General features: G+C 45.2%; 1 protein-coding gene across 13 annotated transcripts in view; it reads right to left on the bottom strand.

Moving 5' to 3' along the window:
* The window catches only part of LOC124193026 (pleckstrin homology domain-containing family G member 5-like), an 87,708-nt gene that overhangs the window by 5,043 nt on the left and 65,184 nt on the right, over positions 1-17,481 (bottom strand). For all 13 annotated transcript variants that reach the window (XM_046586665.1, XM_046586671.1, XM_046586667.1 and 10 more), the window contains 10 exons: positions 16,873-16,942; positions 14,238-14,367; positions 13,033-13,105; positions 1,849-2,142; positions 1,602-1,696; positions 1,327-1,466; positions 999-1,081; positions 618-836; positions 379-497; positions 145-280 (listed from right to left, as the gene is read on the bottom strand). In XM_046586665.1, the coding sequence (XP_046442621.1) occupies positions 145-280; positions 379-497; positions 618-836; positions 999-1,081; positions 1,327-1,466; positions 1,602-1,696; positions 1,849-2,142; positions 13,033-13,105; positions 14,238-14,367; positions 16,873-16,942 (1,359 nt within the window). The remainder of the gene's footprint in view (positions 1-144; positions 281-378; positions 498-617; positions 837-998; positions 1,082-1,326; positions 1,467-1,601; positions 1,697-1,848; positions 2,143-13,032; positions 13,106-14,237; positions 14,368-16,872; positions 16,943-17,481) is intronic.

Here is a 17,481-nt window from a genome sequence, read left to right as displayed (position 1 = left end):
AGGCGGCGTTGATGTTTGGTGGAGGTCGTATAACGACGAACCATAGTCCACCGAGAACAGGCCGCCATCATTCGCACATAACCGAATAGACGAAGAGGGTCGTAAACAAAAAGAAATGGGTGCTATAGATCGAATGAGACTCACGTCAGTGATGACTTTTAGGGTCCGTAGATAAGCCACTTCAGTCTGAACGAGTTCCCAAATGGCGTTCTGCTGTTGACGCTGTCGTTCCGGCAGCAAAGTCCAGTCCATCACGATCAGTTTCCAGTCTTCCTCCAAACTAGAGAGTGGCACGAAAAAAAAAAAGGCCCACGAAATTAATAGGAATTTAACCCATCGGCATAATCCAGACCAATCTACTAAAGCCTCGCTCTATACCTGTAGAGTGCCTCTTCTGTGTCCTCGTCGGCTTCGAAAGTTAGGAGATGAGGTAATCGCGGGATACCGTGCCGGCTGTAATCATTCAATTGATCGGCGAGTAGGTCCATCTTCGTGTCCTGTAGAAGAATATAACGGTCGAGTTTTTATTTCAGAGTTTTCACAGTCCATTGCGTTTGATACGGAAATGACAAATGAGACACGCCGACATAACAATCTGATATAAGAAGCATGTCTACCTTGTAAGTGGAGCCGAAGAGCCCACTCCATCGAGTGGGGGCTTTGACACCTTTTCCTTTTAGCGATCCTTCGTGAGAGCCGCTGCTACCCAAGTTGGCCATGCTCACGGGCAGATTTCCGGAAACCGGGTGGGCTGGACAATCGCCACCTATCGCCGTCGGATCCTCGGTGCTCGTCGCGCCGCTAAGCGCTCGGCTCGTCTTTCCGCTTCGATTACTCTGCGTGTTCACGAAAATTATTAATACACTAATATATATTGCACTCGACACGGCGTAGTAATCCTGCCGAATCCCGGTCGTATTTCAACTTTTAAGTGAAACAAAGGGGGGACCAGAAAGATAGAAAGATAGAGAGAGAGAGAAGTAGAAAAATGAACTTACCCCAGAACTTTTCCTGGAAGATTGATGCTGCAACAGAGGCTTGGAAACCACATTTCGCACCGGACTTTTGACGCCATCTTTGGCTAAATCGACAATACAGCGAAAATAAAAAGAGACGTGAATAAGTTTGGGTATTTTTCGTGAAACTCAAGAATGTGTGATGGGAATAGGATGAAGGCTAGAAATGGTAACAAAGTTATGTGAACGGGATTCCGGAAGTCACAATTGAGAGTAAAACTGCTGGCTTTCGCTTTATCGATCGCTCGGCAAAGGAATGTTTGAATAGGAAACCCAATATTGTGGGAACGTCGGCTGCTGCACTTGATACCTTTGATCCGAAGGTGTTTGCCACCCAGCCAGAAAGTCTCGGTCGTTATCAAAGAAAGAGGTGTTTTGGATGAATCCAAATAGACATTGACGTTTGACAGATCAACGCCACGCCTCATGCAGACAGCCGCCAACGCCTCTCTGTTTATCAATCAAAAGAATGTGGTTTTTAAAAATAAATAAACGTAGACATATATAAAGAGGGAAAAAAAATCATTGCTTAGAGAAAAACGGATAAAAAATAAAAATATTGCAAATCGTTCAACGTGTCAATACCTTAAGCTGGTCCCTTTGGAGGCGGCCACAAATTCTTCTGGTCCGGGCTCCTCCAAACAGTCAAAGCTGACACTGAAGTACTCGGAGCTCGTGATCTATTTCCCAAGCGGGAATTCAAAGAGCAGGAAAACAGAATAGAGAATAAGAAAATGCAAGGCGGATCGGAATGGATGACGAGCTATCATAAATACAGAAATGTAGCCAAATAACAACGCGGTGAAAATGGAACCGCTTGGAATTATTATACCTTATAAAGATTAGATAACCGCCTACGCCTCATGGCCGGATCTGTGGCGCTCGACTCGTCCGTAGTCGGCGTGGATGCGTTGGTAGGCGCGGCATTCGTCAACGCCACGACGGTCGAAACGATGGGACTAGAGAGGGCTGGAGTCGCCATCGCCGGTACTGTCAATCGGTCCTGTGAACCGCCAGCCAATTGCATAGTCGAATCCGGCTCTGAGCGGCTGTCCCCGGAATTCTCTCGCGACACCAACATGCCCGGATCCAAGGTGTCTATGTGGGTTAAACTTTTAGAGCGACCCTACAAAAGAAAAAAAGGAAAATTCGATGCGAAAATGGAAGTTCATTAAAAGTTCGGTTCTATTTGAGTTCACGTGAGTAGCCAATAAGTTGAGAAATTGAAAAGCCAACGTAACTAGATGATAGTTCCATCCATCATTGGGACTAGAATCGATCGGAAAATATCATCTAGACAATCAGATGGGCGCTTACGCAACTATAAGAAGGAGAGATTGGGAGCATGTTCGATTCATTTCGGTTGAGCTATTAGCGAACAAATGAAAACGAAAGAGGCAGACAGGAACAGGGCAGGAAGACGAGCGGAAAAAAAGAAAGAAAGAGAAGAAGAAAGACAACAAAAAGAATGAGATTCCACTCTCTGCGAGATTCTATTGGCCCTCGCGTCCGTCAATCGATAAAGCCAAGCAAATGGCAGAAGAAATAGATCACTGGCCGAGTGCGGTACCAAAGAGAGACGAGCTAACGGGGGAAGGGGGAGGGGAAATCCACTGTAACTGAATTAAATACACGAAAAAGGGAAAGTCGCTTCTCTTATTGTTTAAAGGCATTTCGGTGATCCCCCTCGCTTCTATTCTCGTTCACTCTGTCTCCTTTTTCTCTTATCACTCTTATTTTTTCCCTTTGGCTAAAAAAAAAAAAAAAATTGGACGGGAAACATAGTGGACACTGACGCAAACAAGACTAGGATGAAGAAATAAGTAAAGGAAGAAATCAAATCTTTCCGTCTGTTTAGCCTCTCCTCTCTCGTTTTCCAGACCAACTGGAGCAAAGACAAAAAAACAAAACAAAACAAACAAACAACAATAGCTACACATGAACGTGAAGTGGTTGTTAAGTTATCCGGTCCGATGCATATCGAAGAGATTTATGTACACAACATTTAAAATGGCAAAGAAGAAACCGGACACAGTAATCCAGAAAAAGACAAATGTCACGCTGCTACATATACGACAGCATTTCGCAATAACTCTGGCTTTCTTTCTTTTCTATACGCAAAGTGAGTAGTATGGTCAAAGCCGTTGATGGTTTCTTGACTCCGCTTGACTCACAGAATCGGCTAGCTAGACTTCACTTGCAAACACACACACACACATAGAAGGACATGAGTGGTGGTAGGGGGATAACTCGATTGATCGAAACTCGTTGGGGTACTAAACCCAAATGAGCCTCGAAACAATCAAATAAGGAGATGGAACGAAGAGGGGCCAATGCACCGCAACAAGGCTCCCAGCTCATCAACTTCTCCCCCGCCACAACACCCTGGCGAAAAGGGAATGATATTGCATTGTAAAGGGAGATCACTACGCAGGCATATACCACCCTTTCTCCAAAGCCCAACCGCCCTTCATCATCAGAACACTCCTTCAACAAATACACTCAACACACAGACATCAAACAACACCATTACTACACAAACATACACACACACACAAAGTCGGCACACGGCGGTCGCCTTGATAATCTCTTCGACGGGAATCACGTAGAGGGGCGGATGAGTTTCTTCATATTCACCGAATCATCCGGATGGATGCGCAATTAGATGCACACACACACACACACACACACACACACACACACACACACACGCACAAACAGCGCGGAGCCAGCGCTCTTTTGGCTCGTGTGGTTTTTCTAATTTGATGATAAATAGCATCATCCAGTGGCAGAGTTGCTCTTTGCTATTTGTTCTCCTGGGGGAAGCCAGAGACGAGCCCTTTGGGCGAATGCTGCGGAATCGTCGGAAGCTATAGCTCGTATTGTTTGGTGCGTGTGCGGAGGTCATCACGGCGAGAGAGAGAGAAAGTGAAAACAGCAACAAAGTTCCTTGCTGTTTCCCCATACGTCATCGGCCCATTATCTTGCTCGTCCGTCTGTTTGCCTTGCCACACAACACAAAAGAAGAAACGAGCGCTGGAGATGCATTCACCGGTGCGTCACGGGATGGCGCAGTTTTAACAGGTGAAAACCCGTGTGTGTTTGTAATGGATCACATTGAAATCGGGGATGCGGCATACGGAGGGGGGTTCGAAGAAAGAGAAATTCCGGCTCTGAAGCCCAGTTCACATAGAAAAGCAAATGAACTATTCACAAGAACAATAATGAATAATCGTGATGATGCATTCTCCCCCATTCACGTGGCCGGGGATATGAGAACGAATATTGACAGGTAGACGATGCCAGCAGCCAGCTGCCAATTTGATATTAAGGATTTCATTCGGCTCTACTAGACTAGACTGCCCGGTTCCGACTAGCTACCCAACGGTCATTATTGATGAGAATGCGGTGCACATACTGTCTGCGATTTCAAAGGGAAAAAGACTGGGCGCCCAGGCCGTCCCCTGCGCTGCCATCGGATCCATACAGTCAACAAAAGAGCTCACAAGCTTGGACGACAAGACAGATTGACAGTCGAACACTTCTGCTTCCGTTGCTCGTGTAGGACGCATCAAACCGAGAAAGGGCACGTTAGAGAAAGCTAGCTGAACGTTCATAATAGAAGCTAAACTGGGTTCATGAAGAGGCATCCATTCGTAATTAGACTCCCAATATTCCCGAAAGACGGGGTCTTTCACGATTGTGCATAGAGTCACGAATTAATCTGAACACTATAGATTTCAAAGTACGAATTTTCGAGGCCTTTACACTTTGTATAATATAGTTATTCATTTCCCATTCAATTCCTTTGGACGCCTTCTTATATTTAACGGTTTCAATAACAACGGCTCCGAATATGGCGAATTTCCGCTTCCTATACACACGCACCGTGCCAACGCCCAACCAATCAGCACCTCAACGTCCTCCACCCTTTCTTTCTTGCCTTATTCGGCTTCCTTTGATTTTTGCCACTTCGTTTACCGCTTCGGTGCCCCCCCCCCCCCGCCAACTTTGAAATAAAAGACTCTCTTTCTCTCTCCATGTGTGAAAAGAGAACTCATCAAGCCGCTCCAACAATGCTTCTGGTCAATATCAGCGCGTCGCCCTTTTCTACTATTTCGGTTCCAAGATTACTAATAGTTGAACTGGATTCTTCCCATTTCCTCGTTTTTGCCCCCGGGATGTAGGTTATCAAGCGCTCGACCGTGTTCTAATAAACGCGAAACCTCTGAGCCTTGTCTCATTAGCAACAAGGACGAAAGAACACAGAAGGACCTCGACATGATGCTGGTACGCTATAAATGATTGTGGATTTCGTTATGTTTTTGTAGGACTCGGGACTCGCTGTGAAACCAGCGACCGGTCCGTGGCATCACTGTCAATGGCAGAATACGCCGAGTAACTGAACTTGCACAATATAACTCTCTCTACATCTACACACATAAATCAAAATTGGATAGATGCTTTCGCGTGGAAAAAAGAGTAGCTGACCGGAGACGGGGAAAAGTGCACGAGAGGTTGCGTGGCATCTGACATGCTATACCAAGCGAGCAAGTCGGTGACTCGATAATCAAATCGATCATTCTTCTATTCCCCTTTTTTTATTTTTTTTTTTTTTCGTTCTATTCGTTGTCGTGCTTCCTTCCAGTCTCCTTAAATATATTCAATGGATATTCACGATGGATCTGCTCTTTAAATATGCATCTTTTGTATGAGAGACGAGCATAAATTCTTTCTGGGCCAAAAAAAAAAAGACAAATTTGGTGCTGCTATAACCCCCTCTATCCATTTCCGTCTAATTCGGATGGAGTACTCTGAAGAAACGATACACACAAAAGAGTCTCGTTTCTTTTTTTTTTCTTTCTCGTGAATACGATGTTATGGTGATCCTAACGAGCTTGCTTATGCGAATTCTCCGTCAGTATAGGCAAACACAGACCACCATTTTCGGGAAAGAAAAAAATGCCTTTTCATAGAGACAAACGTCTCAAATTTTCAAGCAAGTCGAGATCCAACGCCGGGTGGATTACACAACACGTGACGTACGGCGCTCCAAATTGTTAACATAAACTCGAAAGGGGGACTTTGTCAATATGCCAAATCGTTCGAGAACTTTCCCACTCTTTTTTTCTCTTCCGAGTCCTTCCACCCATGTGGCTGTTTCGTGAGCAGATACGAATGTCGTGAACACTGCAGGGTGCAGCCTTCGATTTCGTGACTGAAGGCGACGTTATGCCAACAAAGACGGGAAAGGACGTACACGACGGGAGGTTTTGTCATTAGCCGCTCGAATGAAAAGAAAAAGAAAAAAAAAAGACGAAAGATGAAACGCTTAGATATGAAATCATCTTGGAACACGCCGTGAGCAGAGGTATGTCGCCACCCCAGAGCCCTGGCGCTCTGTCGATTCATCTTCATTAGCGGTCATGTACTTGGATCGGATTGCGCGCATGGAAGCTCTGAACTGGAATCTCTCTCTCTTTTATTTCCTCCCTCCTTTCTCAATCTGCGATTCGCTCTCTTTTTCTCTCTCATCATTTCGTTACGTTTGCAGCCAATCACGCCCGTATGCCCTGCACAAATGAGAGAATGGGGAAGGAACGCTCCCGCCGAATAATCTCGCCCCGCTTGGATGCGATGCCCCCCCAAAAAAGAGAACCTCCGGGCAAATTTCGGGACCACTGCCAAGAAGGTCGACCGAATTTGACTTTTTCTTTTCTAGCCCCGAGAGTTTCAGTGAATTACCTCACGTATATTAGCGCAACTCCAGACGTCATTTAATCCATTTAGGAGCTGCTCGTACGTGCAGGCAGTCCATCTGCCTATAGGAACTAGAGGAATAGACGTACATGTGTGGAGAATGTCGCCAGTCTACATACGGTTTGGGCAGTAGGAGGAAAGGTCTAGAGCAAAGAAAGAGAATGACTCCTCCACGCATTTGATAAACACTCGATCCGGACAGAAGATTCGATCGTCGGAGAGTCACGTTATTTGTACGAAAAAGATATAGGGGGGAGATGCCGGATGGATGGGAGAGCAGAGAGATGGAACTGGAGACATCAAGAAAGTCAAAAGCGAGACGAGGGTCGGGAGCGACTGAAGAAGAAGCAATCGACTTCCCTTCGATGAAGCGGAAACGTCACCACATCAACATATGCAAGGATTGCTGGTTGTAGAGTGGATCTGTGGAACTTTTTGCTGAGAGGGGGCAAAAGAATTCAGAAAAGCGGCTACCAGCTCCTATATACCTCGGCCGTATAGACTTCTGGATCAATTTCTACTTTTCCACGGATTTTCAAGCCCCATTCCTACTCCGTTTAACCCACGTTTCGCTCTATATTTTTCCCTCCTTAAAAATAAAAAATAAATAAAATAAAATTGAATGAATACAGTTGAACGCCAACAAATTTCCTGAAATGACGGTGCCCCGCCCGCGTATAGAAAGGCAATTTTGGTTTGCCGATCGCCGAAGGTTATTATCTACATCCTCGGTTGAAGACGCCGCTGTTGGGTTTAACCAACCATTAGTGATCACACTACCTGCATTCGAGCGGCCGGAGGTGTGACCAGTAGAAACAACTTCATGGTGGAGTGTAGGAAATCGTCCGTGTGATGTTGCGATTGTTGTGGCTGTTGTTGTGGCTGCGGTTCGTGCAGTTTGGGTTGGCTACTCGATCGAGTGGCCACCAAGTTGGGCATTGAAGAAGCGTCCGACGGTAGCAACAGTTCGGGTGTCAGTCGGCGTAGACCGATCGTCAATTTAGTGTCGGTGCGCATCTTTTTGCTTCCCATGACTGGGCCAGTAAAAAAAAAGAGCCTCGTTCCACTTAGTCCCCCACTCAACTTCTCTCCCCTCTCTCTCTCTCGATCCCCCACTCCACACACACGATACCAGCAGCAGTTCAAGAATCAAATAAAATGGAAAACGAGAGTGAGAAATAGTGGCCGGAATAAAACACGGGAGGGAGCGACTGGAGATCGATACGGTTTCAATCGATCGTTCCAGCGATATCTTTGTATCTCTTCCGTGCGCTAGAAAAGCCTGAGCACCGAAGCCAGCGGCCTTAGATTGCTCCTTCCAGGCTCTCTTGCCTATATGGCCGCCTGTTCCGTCTTTCCGCTTCAATCACTTTTCCCCGTTTTGGGGCTGCCAGATCTTCTTCTTCTTCTTCGAGTTGCTTCTGATGAGTGCATGACCACTGCCAGGACCCAACGGCCCGCCGCTACTTTACGGCGCTTATTTTTTTTCTTCTTCTCCACCGACGACGATTGGACTGATCACCGGCCGTGCCTCATCAACGGTCAATCACGCACGACGGACTGCTGAGCTGCACGACACCACGAACAGTTGGACACGCACAACAAAGTCGATGTTGGCGCCTCCGATTCCATTAGCTCCTTTTTTTCTCCCTCCAAAGTCTGACAGAATGCGAGAAGAGAGATGAGCGCCAACTAGGGTTCTTCGGCGCGTACACACGCCGACACTTCACAGCCTGGCCCGCTGCCCATCATCAGCACTGTCGCCAATTCACGTCCCATTAAGAAGGATCTTTTTCTTCTTTTTTTGGGGTCGGTCTTTCTTCTATCTCTCCTTATGTTTTTGGGGGTTTTTTTTTCTTCACACGAAGTGTCTGGATAAAGGATATCACCGGGAAAGTGAACACTAAAACGAGTGAGACCGGAAAAGTACTGAGGTGGCGGGATTGATGGACAATATAACGGAACAGGGAGAAAAAAAAAACACGACCGAGAACCCAAATTTAAAAAAATAAACAGGACCGGAGGAAAAATAAAAAGAAGGTGCCAACGGTGATAGCAATATTTTGGTTAATGTTTTGCCCGAAACGGTTCGTTGATTTCAATTGACGACAACAAGTGATGATGAGGACCGAGTTGCGCGGCGGTATAAAAGAAAACTAAGCAACTTGGACCGACACTGACTTGCTTTTAAGCCGATCCGGCGAGAGCGAGAGTGTTGTTGGGTGCGCGTATATAAAAGTCCACTCGGAGGTGATGAAAAACCGGGCTGGGCCGGCCCACACACACACAGTTCTTTTCTCTCTCTTTGTATCTACTATAAATCTGTCACCTATTTTTCGTTTGCCGAATGTTTTTTCATCGATTTCCGTTAACAAGTTACGAGAATTTCCGCAGCTAAAATCAATGGATTATTATTTTGATCACGATCTCAACATTTCCAGGAATACAAAAAATCCACAAGGACGTTTCCCGCTTGAAATGAACGAGGTTCAATTCGGAGTAGTGTCTAATTGATGTTGTTTTTCACGTTGGGGGAGAAATTTAGAACTTGTGTTTTTTTTTTTTTTTCGTTTTTCACGCGAGAACAATGAGCGGTTAAACGAACTTTGGGCAACGAGGACACGGCGCGCAACACTTGAATCCAGATGTAAATTTTGGCCGCATTCTGATACACTTCTCCTTGCGCTGATGATTATTTTCTTTTGCGCGTTTAAAACAAAACAAAAAAACCAAAAATGAGTAAATAAATACCAAAAGGTGGCCAAGTGGCGTGGCGGGATCAAAACTCACTCGGCCTGATGTGTGTGGCCCAGAGTTGGGCGTCCGTTCGAGCAGAACTGCCGCTCAGTACTGAGCGGCCGGATTTGGGGAGAGGCCGTGGACGAATAGTGGAAAGAGGCAGGACGACGGGACATATGGCTCGGGCGTTCGAGCCACACCGAGCGAAATCCCCTTGCGTTATAACCTTCCACCATCTTTCTGCTTACCTCAGCAGCCGCTAACCCCTCTTTTTTTCCTCTCTCCCTCCCTTGGATGCCAGACGTGATCTCTGTCGGGATTGCTCCGCTTTTGAACTTTGTTGCATTTTTTTTTCTCCCGACGTTCCATGTGAAAAGAAAAAGTTGACATTGGGGTTGTACTCATTTCTTCTTCTTCTTCTTGTGATCGTGGGCAAAAGAAAATTGCTAGACAGTCGTGTTTTTCTTTCAGTCCCATGCGCCGGCGCGGCGCCGCGAACGGTTGACCGACAAAAGAGGCAAAAAGCTTTTTTGGAGGAAGAGTTGATGAGATCTGACATTATAGTAGATGTAGTACTACACACAGTAGCCCCACTACTACTCCTACTCCTACTGCGAGATGCATTTTCTTATTTCTCTCATTTGTCAGACGACATTATTGCCTTTACCGCATTCTGTCGCTTTATTTTCTTTCTTTATCTTGGTGGACTGAGCATTCCTTTCCCTGTCACTCGGATGAGAGCCAAGCGAAACGTCGTTCTTGTTCGAAACATTCTACTTGGACTCGTTGCACTCGTTACTCGTTTGCGTACAAATGTCTTTCCATTTGATAATGCTGCGAAGAAACGTGCACGATGGAAAAGCTTTAAACGCGACCCGTGAAGAAATTTTTTTTTTCCAGCTTTGTCGGTGGAATAATCGATAACACTCCGCCCCTCAAAGACGATCGAGTTTCCAATCCGTTTGGTGCCATTTGTCTCGACTTCTTTTCTTCTCCATCCCTTTAGATGCTCGGGATTTTTGCTTTCTTTTGGCAGTGTGATGACATCATCGTTTGCAATCCTAAGAGATGAATTAGGTCCTTGGCCGTCACCAAAAGGAAAAACATTTTTTAATTCCATCTCGTTCGTCGTGAAAATTCGATAACGGCGATTATAATTTCCAGTTTGCTTATCTTCTCAGCCAATCATATGAGTTTCCCGACAACAATCGAGGCCTGCTCTTGTGCTAGCACATCGCAAATGCGTCATCGCCGTACAAAGAATACAGAAGGACAACAATGTCAATGACAACGTCAGCCAATTTACGGTGGACCACTTGATTTATTCCTCGACTAAATCTTGGAAAAATCTGGATGATGTCAAAAAAATCAAACAATCTAGGGAAAAAGAAAAAAAAAACTCCCCGATAAACTCTAAAAATAACAACAATCAACCGAAAGCGCTTCAAATACGCGCGGTTCACATTCCACCCAACGGAGGGAGAAGAAGCTAGGAGGGATTCACGCCGACACCAATCCCTAAAGTTGGCCCTTTTGTTTTTTTATTTTGTCTCCCCCAGACGAGTAGCATTTCTCCGGCCTTTCTTGGCGTCCAAAGTTTTTTGGTGAATTTCAGCAGAGCTGCAGCAAGCCGGATTTAAACTATAACGGCGACAGGAGAAGAAGAAGAGGGAGGAAGGAAAGAAAGAAAGAAAAAAGCCCAAGTAATAATAATAATAAAACAAAAACAATTCCACGACGGCGTATAGAGAAGACGGGTGACTATGTGACTGCCTGACTTGCGATGGGATAAGAAACAGAAAAAAAGGAGCGCATGACTAGCCCATACAGGAGCAATAGCATATTTGCCGTAATCTCCACCATCTGCCTACCCGTCTTCACTTTCAGCAACTCCATTTTTGACGTGGAAAGGAGAATGGAGTTCGGACTGAAATGGGGATGAAATGGGACGTTGGCAATATATGCGTATAAATAAATCTTTTTTTTTTCTCCAAGAGTAGCACTGGCCTTTTGTTCCTCTAGCTCTCTCTCCTCACTCACGACCATTTCATATCGACGTCGAAAGCAGGCGGCGCTGTTTGAGATAGTGCATTTGATGTTTTCCCTGCCATTACCACTGTGTGACGCACACAGGGGGCGACGTTCGCGCCCACTGTTTTGCTCCTTTCGCTGCTAGTTGCGTTTTATCTTTTGCCAGTAGTCGCCGTCCGTATACATTTGAAGTGTTTCCCCCCCACCCCTCCCCCCGGGTGGAAAAAAACACCAACTCCCTCGCAGCCGACTTGATTTAGACACTGACGAGAGTGGCGAGAGACCAACAACAAGGCCGTCAATCCGACAACTCCGCCAACGCAAAAGCGGGATGAGCGGCCCAACTCGACGGGCGCCCGTCACGACCGGCTTGTTGACTAGAGTAGACCAGCAGAGACAAGACCATAACCCTCGACGTGATGAGGTAACAGTGAGACCGAAAACAAACGAAAGTGTGTCCATCGAGCGCGCGAGTGGGGGGAGCAAGAAAAAAGAGGTCGGATGCGATGGCGGCGGCGGCAGCAGCAGCCGAAGCGAAAGTCTGCTCAAGTATTCAAGTAGGTGCGCATCAAACAGGCGAACCCTTTTTTTTTATTTTTTACTTTCATGCAATGCGAAGGGCAGCCGCCGTCGCGAGAATAGATAATAATCATGTTTCCGTCGTATAAAGTTAACAATATAATGCCAGCTGCTCTATAATCATAAACATTCGCCGCGCCTACTGTTTCGGCTCACGTCAACACGAACGATAATTAAACGATACCCAACATAGATTAGAGGTCAAGGATTTCGACAACAATCCAGTTTGAATAACGCCATTTCCGTTCAACCTTCAACCGCATTTTCTATACTTTTCTAGACATTTGATTGGCGATGGGATAGATTGCCAACGTCTATCGAGAATCGAAAGAAAAACACAAAAAAACCAAATAAGCCTCTAATGCTCAATCAGCAATCGGCCATCTAGCGGCCCGATAGACCAATCGGAACCTTTTCAATCATCGGTCCCTGTATTCTTTTTCATCTACGCACATTTTTCTTTTCTTTTCTGGTATCCATTAACAAAAGCCGCTTTTCCTCGTTCAGATTGCGAGTTAAATCGATGAGCGGAAAGAAAACGAAATATTAAAAAAAAAGGAGAGCGGGATACTCTAATGAGTTGTCTCTCAATCATCTGCCGACAGAAGTGCCGCTAGAAGGTATGCAAATTCTTCCCACCTTCCTTCAAGGTAAAATAGCTCATTAAAATTGAAGCTTCTAACTTGGAGTTGAATGCCGTCTAAAGTTCGATAGGGAATACATTCGTCCGAACATATCTCGCCAGTCCAATCATTCCCAAAGTACGAGTTGGTATTCAAATTCAGGGGATAAGAGCAACACTTGCAAAGAAAAAATCAAATGTGTAACTGGAATTTACGGTTTGCCCCCCAGCCGATCAAAAGCGAAAGTGAAGAATAGGTGATAATAGAGTGAAGTGTGGACTTACATCTTTCTTGTGGCGGTAGTAAGCTTTCCTCCGTTTAAGTTTGGTGACTCTCCGCTGCTCGGGTCGTTTCGGACTGTTTCCGATGAGACAAACACACCAAATACAAGAGAGAGAGAAAAAAAAAAGTAAAAGAAACAAAATATAAATAAATAGAACAGCAAGAGTTAACAGCGCGTCAAACAACAACACGAAAATGCACTATCGTTATTCACATCACAACACAACCAGAGCGGGCGACGCCGAAGGATGAAAAGACAAGATTGATGGCGGCGGCGGTGACCGGCACCGGGATTGAAAAGGTAAACGTCAAACAAACAAACTTCACCTACAATATTAAAAAGAAAAAAAGAAAACCCCTCCCGCGAGATGATAGGCAATCCAATCATTTTTAACGCCGCTTTTCACGCAGCACGATTCGAGAGTTTGAATGTGTATAAAGTCGCGCCGTGCGTCTTGCGATGCGCGACGGATCAAAATTTTATTTATTTATTTTGTTGCAAGGTGGGGGGAACGTGAATAAACGCGGACCAAGTGCGGGAAGGGGAGAAAACTTTGGCGTCAATAATTTTAGTAATGAGTGGGTTTTTTTTTCTCCTTTCTCCGCTTTTTTATTTTATTTTTTTTTTTCTCCGACGGCTGTTGTTGCAAGATTCTTGATGAAAATGGATGGAGTTTTTTTTTCACGCCCACCTATTATTAAAGAGTGTTGAAACTTTCACGTCAAAAGAGAACGGACCAAGGGACCGGGTACAATGCGCTGCTGATGGGAGAATCATTCAAGGTGTTTTTTTTTCTTCCTATAGGTAGCTTTGGGGATGGATAATCGTGTGCAAATACATAATCTACTTACTGAGCCACTCTCGCCAATTTGCATTGACGTATTTTGTCATCATCTTTTTTGCATCTACATAATTTTAATTCACGTTTTTTCTAGTTTTTTTACTCTTTGAATTTGTCGGCCAAAGATTTGTTGGTCTTGCGATCACATTACGGCCGGCGAGAGGGGAAAAAATTGACCCACACAAACCGAGCTTATGCTAATGCATCGTCATTATAATGATGGATTCTCAAATGGAAATTTAAATTCACCGCCAAATAATGTTTTCGTAGTTTTCCAGACACATTTTTGTTTTTTTCGTGGAATTTCCCATTTAAATAACAACAAAGTCTACACTTTGGCGGTTTGGTAAAAAAAATGTAGGTACCTTGCAAGGCCACCGATCTCCTCCTCGCTGGGTCTCAATTCCTCGAGCTCCGCATCGGAGTGGAAGTTGTTAATGGACGGCAAGCTGACAGCCAAAGCCAAAGAGCTCTTCGCGACCTGGTGTCCGATACCTGTATCATTACAATTAGAGATAATCGTTAGTGTTATTACGTGTTGCCAAAGAATTTCACCCCCCAAAAATAAAAGAGAACAAAACATTTTTCTGATTTGGTGTGAGGGTCAGAAGTCGGGCAAAAAAAAAATTTTGTTTTTTTTCCGGGACTGCGGTCGACATGTCGAACTGAACGATGACGAACTGACGTGTGACCGTATTTTCCGGGATCGCTAAGCAGCTAATCACGACCGAAATAGTCACAAATTAAAGAAACAGGCGTGACTAAAGGTCGCGGGAGAATTGTTAAAAGAAGAAAGAACGTGCGTTGGTTTTTTCTGGATCGGGTTCGACACCCAAAGACCTACAAAGAATACAACGCCTGATTCCACACCACCTGCACGTTCCCACGAAAGCCCCAAACACCCTCCCGAAAAAAAAAAAGAAACAAAACAAAAAAAAAACATTGCACAACACTAAACAACACTAAAAGGCCCGGGGAGTATCTAAGGAATGACATCGCCCCATAGGGTCACATACGTCATAGCCATCACCCAGTATATGTTTAGAGCTGCCGGCCGGAAGGAGGTAAAAAATAAAAAAATAAAAAGTTTCGGCAAATGCGTCCCCGCCACCACCAGCTCCTGACATTTCCCAAAACGTGAGCTCACCTACAACTGCACGCCTAGGTCTTCTCTTAATGAATTTTCCCCGTTTTCAAACAGCGACCAAAAAAACAAACAAAACGACGTTGCGCTCTTATTAGATCCAGTTTACGGAACAATTCCGCCCTCCCGGTTTGTGTTGAAGAAGTAAACCAAAAATACAATAAATAAATGAACAGACGGGTGTTGTGTACAGTGAGAACATCAATGAGAGGAGGTCAAAGGATGAGACAAAAGAACATAACCCAGCGTCTCTTGTGTTTTGGAATTTGTTTTTTGTTTCTCTTCGTTTCCTTGTTTTTTTCTTTTTCTTATTTGGTAATTTTGATTCTTTCGCGCGAAGAAGAAGAAGAAGAAGAAGAAAAGCTCATTTGAATTTGGTTCCCACTAAAGGTAAAGAGTAGATACACCGAGCCTTGAGCACCCATTAAGCGACACGCTAAAAAAGCAAACTGCTTAGTATTCTTTCTCTTTTATGTAGCGTCCCTTTGATCCTTTCAGGGCTCGTTCGTTTCGTTCATCTTCGCGGAGCCGGCAAACATGAAGAGAGCGCGACGGCGCTAAATATAAACACAACCCGGCGTCGTCGTCGTCGTCGTCTTGGCTGATGTTTTTGAGGAGCGGTGGGGGGGATAAGCACAGCAAGTATTTTAAAAGCCCCTATCCAACCACTTTGTTCGCCTCTGCCAAGGGGCATCCAACAGGTTCACTAGGCCATGCAGAGAGGCCCCGTCACACAAACACACACAGCCAAATAGAATCACCTCCCCCCCCCTTCCCCCAAAGGAATCATAATAATCATCAAAAGTGCGTACAGGGGGATATACGGGAAAAGTGTGCAACAAGCCCGCAATAGAGTTACAACAGCCAATTTCCAACTACAGTCTTGGATATTCTTATATAATACACGGCGGGCAAAAGTAGCGGCGACTATGAAATAAGTGCGCGTCTGCCTCATAAAAGTGCAGAGAGGAAAAAACAACTTGGCTCGTTAATATTTAGCACGACACTTTGTTGATGATGATAAGGGCTGATGTAGAAGTGCCGCCGTGAGACACTGGCGGGACATGCGATCGACCTCATTTTTTCTCGATTCGGCCTAGTGGGCTGCTCCAGCGAACGGCATTGTCGGAAACCATAGACTCACGGAAGGAAATTTCCAAAGGGAACGAGTTTAAACAATAGTGAGAAATGAGAGCGCATCAACTGATGCCCCAACGCGTGCAAGTGGATGACGACTGAATTCCTGGGGGGATTATTTGGCTATTTAATTTTGAAACTTGTCTTGACGAATCGTGAGTCTCGAATCCTCATTCCTTCTCGACTCGAAGCTCCTTCTTTTTTCTTTTTTTGTCTCCGCGCGACGCTCAGTGTCTTGGGAGTTAATGAGAAATAGCGATAGTCGATCGTGAGCAAACGAATAACACAGCCCCAGCGAAGCAATCAGTCGAGCTCTGAGGTATGCAATCAAAGCGAGCTATGTGGCAACGGGGGGACCGTTGGGTCTTCGTGTCGCCGTCGACCTCGCCCACCCACACCCGTTCCACTTTGCACAGGGGAAAAAAGTCCAATCACTCGCGTCTTTTTATAGCCGAGCGTTTTCACCTAATAATTTGAACTACTTTTTTTTCCATTGGGCAAGGGGGGAAATAAAAGCAAAGGGAATTTCCTATAGATTTTTTTTTTCTACTTCCCATCAAGGTCCGATCGACTCGATCGTCTTCTCGGAATCAACGCCCCGGCGCTCTTATTTCTCTTCTAGTCGATCGTTTCCGGTTGTCTATGGGGTACTAGGAAGGGTATTACAGTAGGCTACAAGGTCGGTGCAGTTTTAGAGAAAATAAGGAGTGACCACTTACCGTCGGGGTGGGTCTTGTGGGGCGGAGGATTGACTCTGGGCACTTGGTCCTCTAGCACCGCCGAAAATTCCTGTTCAAAAGAATAAGAAAAAGAAACATTTGATTAGCTAGCGGTCGCTGTACAGCCACAATGGGAAAACTTAAACTAGAAACGACATGTAATGGGCGTCGATTATCGAAAATGACACCCAAAGAACGAGAACGATCGTTCCATAAAAGAGCAGGGCGAACAACAGGAGGATTGGAATGGCGACGAAACAAATCTTTTTGGCTTCGATCGAGTTTCGGCAATCGCTTCCTTATTGTCGGATGGCTTTTCACTGAAATGGCCCACCTGGGCGAAATGAAACACATTGGCTAGTTTGGCCGTCATGCCGACAACGACCACCAAAGAAGACGCAACTATTAAAAAACGAAAAAAAAAAAAAAAACGGGTCCCAAAAACATCAAATCGCTTTCAATTCGTGAACGAAGCGCACAGGGTTTTCTCGGAACAATTCCCTACACACTACCTTGACATTGTTGTATCCTCTTTTCACAAGAAATCTCTCGATCACTCGATGACCAATGCCGCCAAAAAGGTCCACCTTTTTTTTTTATTTTCTTTTT

Source organism: Daphnia pulex, chromosome 4 (genome assembly GCF_021134715.1).
Source record: "Daphnia pulex isolate KAP4 chromosome 4, ASM2113471v1".
Classification (NCBI taxonomy): domain Eukaryota; kingdom Metazoa; phylum Arthropoda; class Branchiopoda; order Diplostraca; family Daphniidae; genus Daphnia; species Daphnia pulex.
The sequence above is the reverse complement of the archived record's forward strand: the minus strand, read 5'-3'. Positions and strand labels throughout refer to the sequence as shown.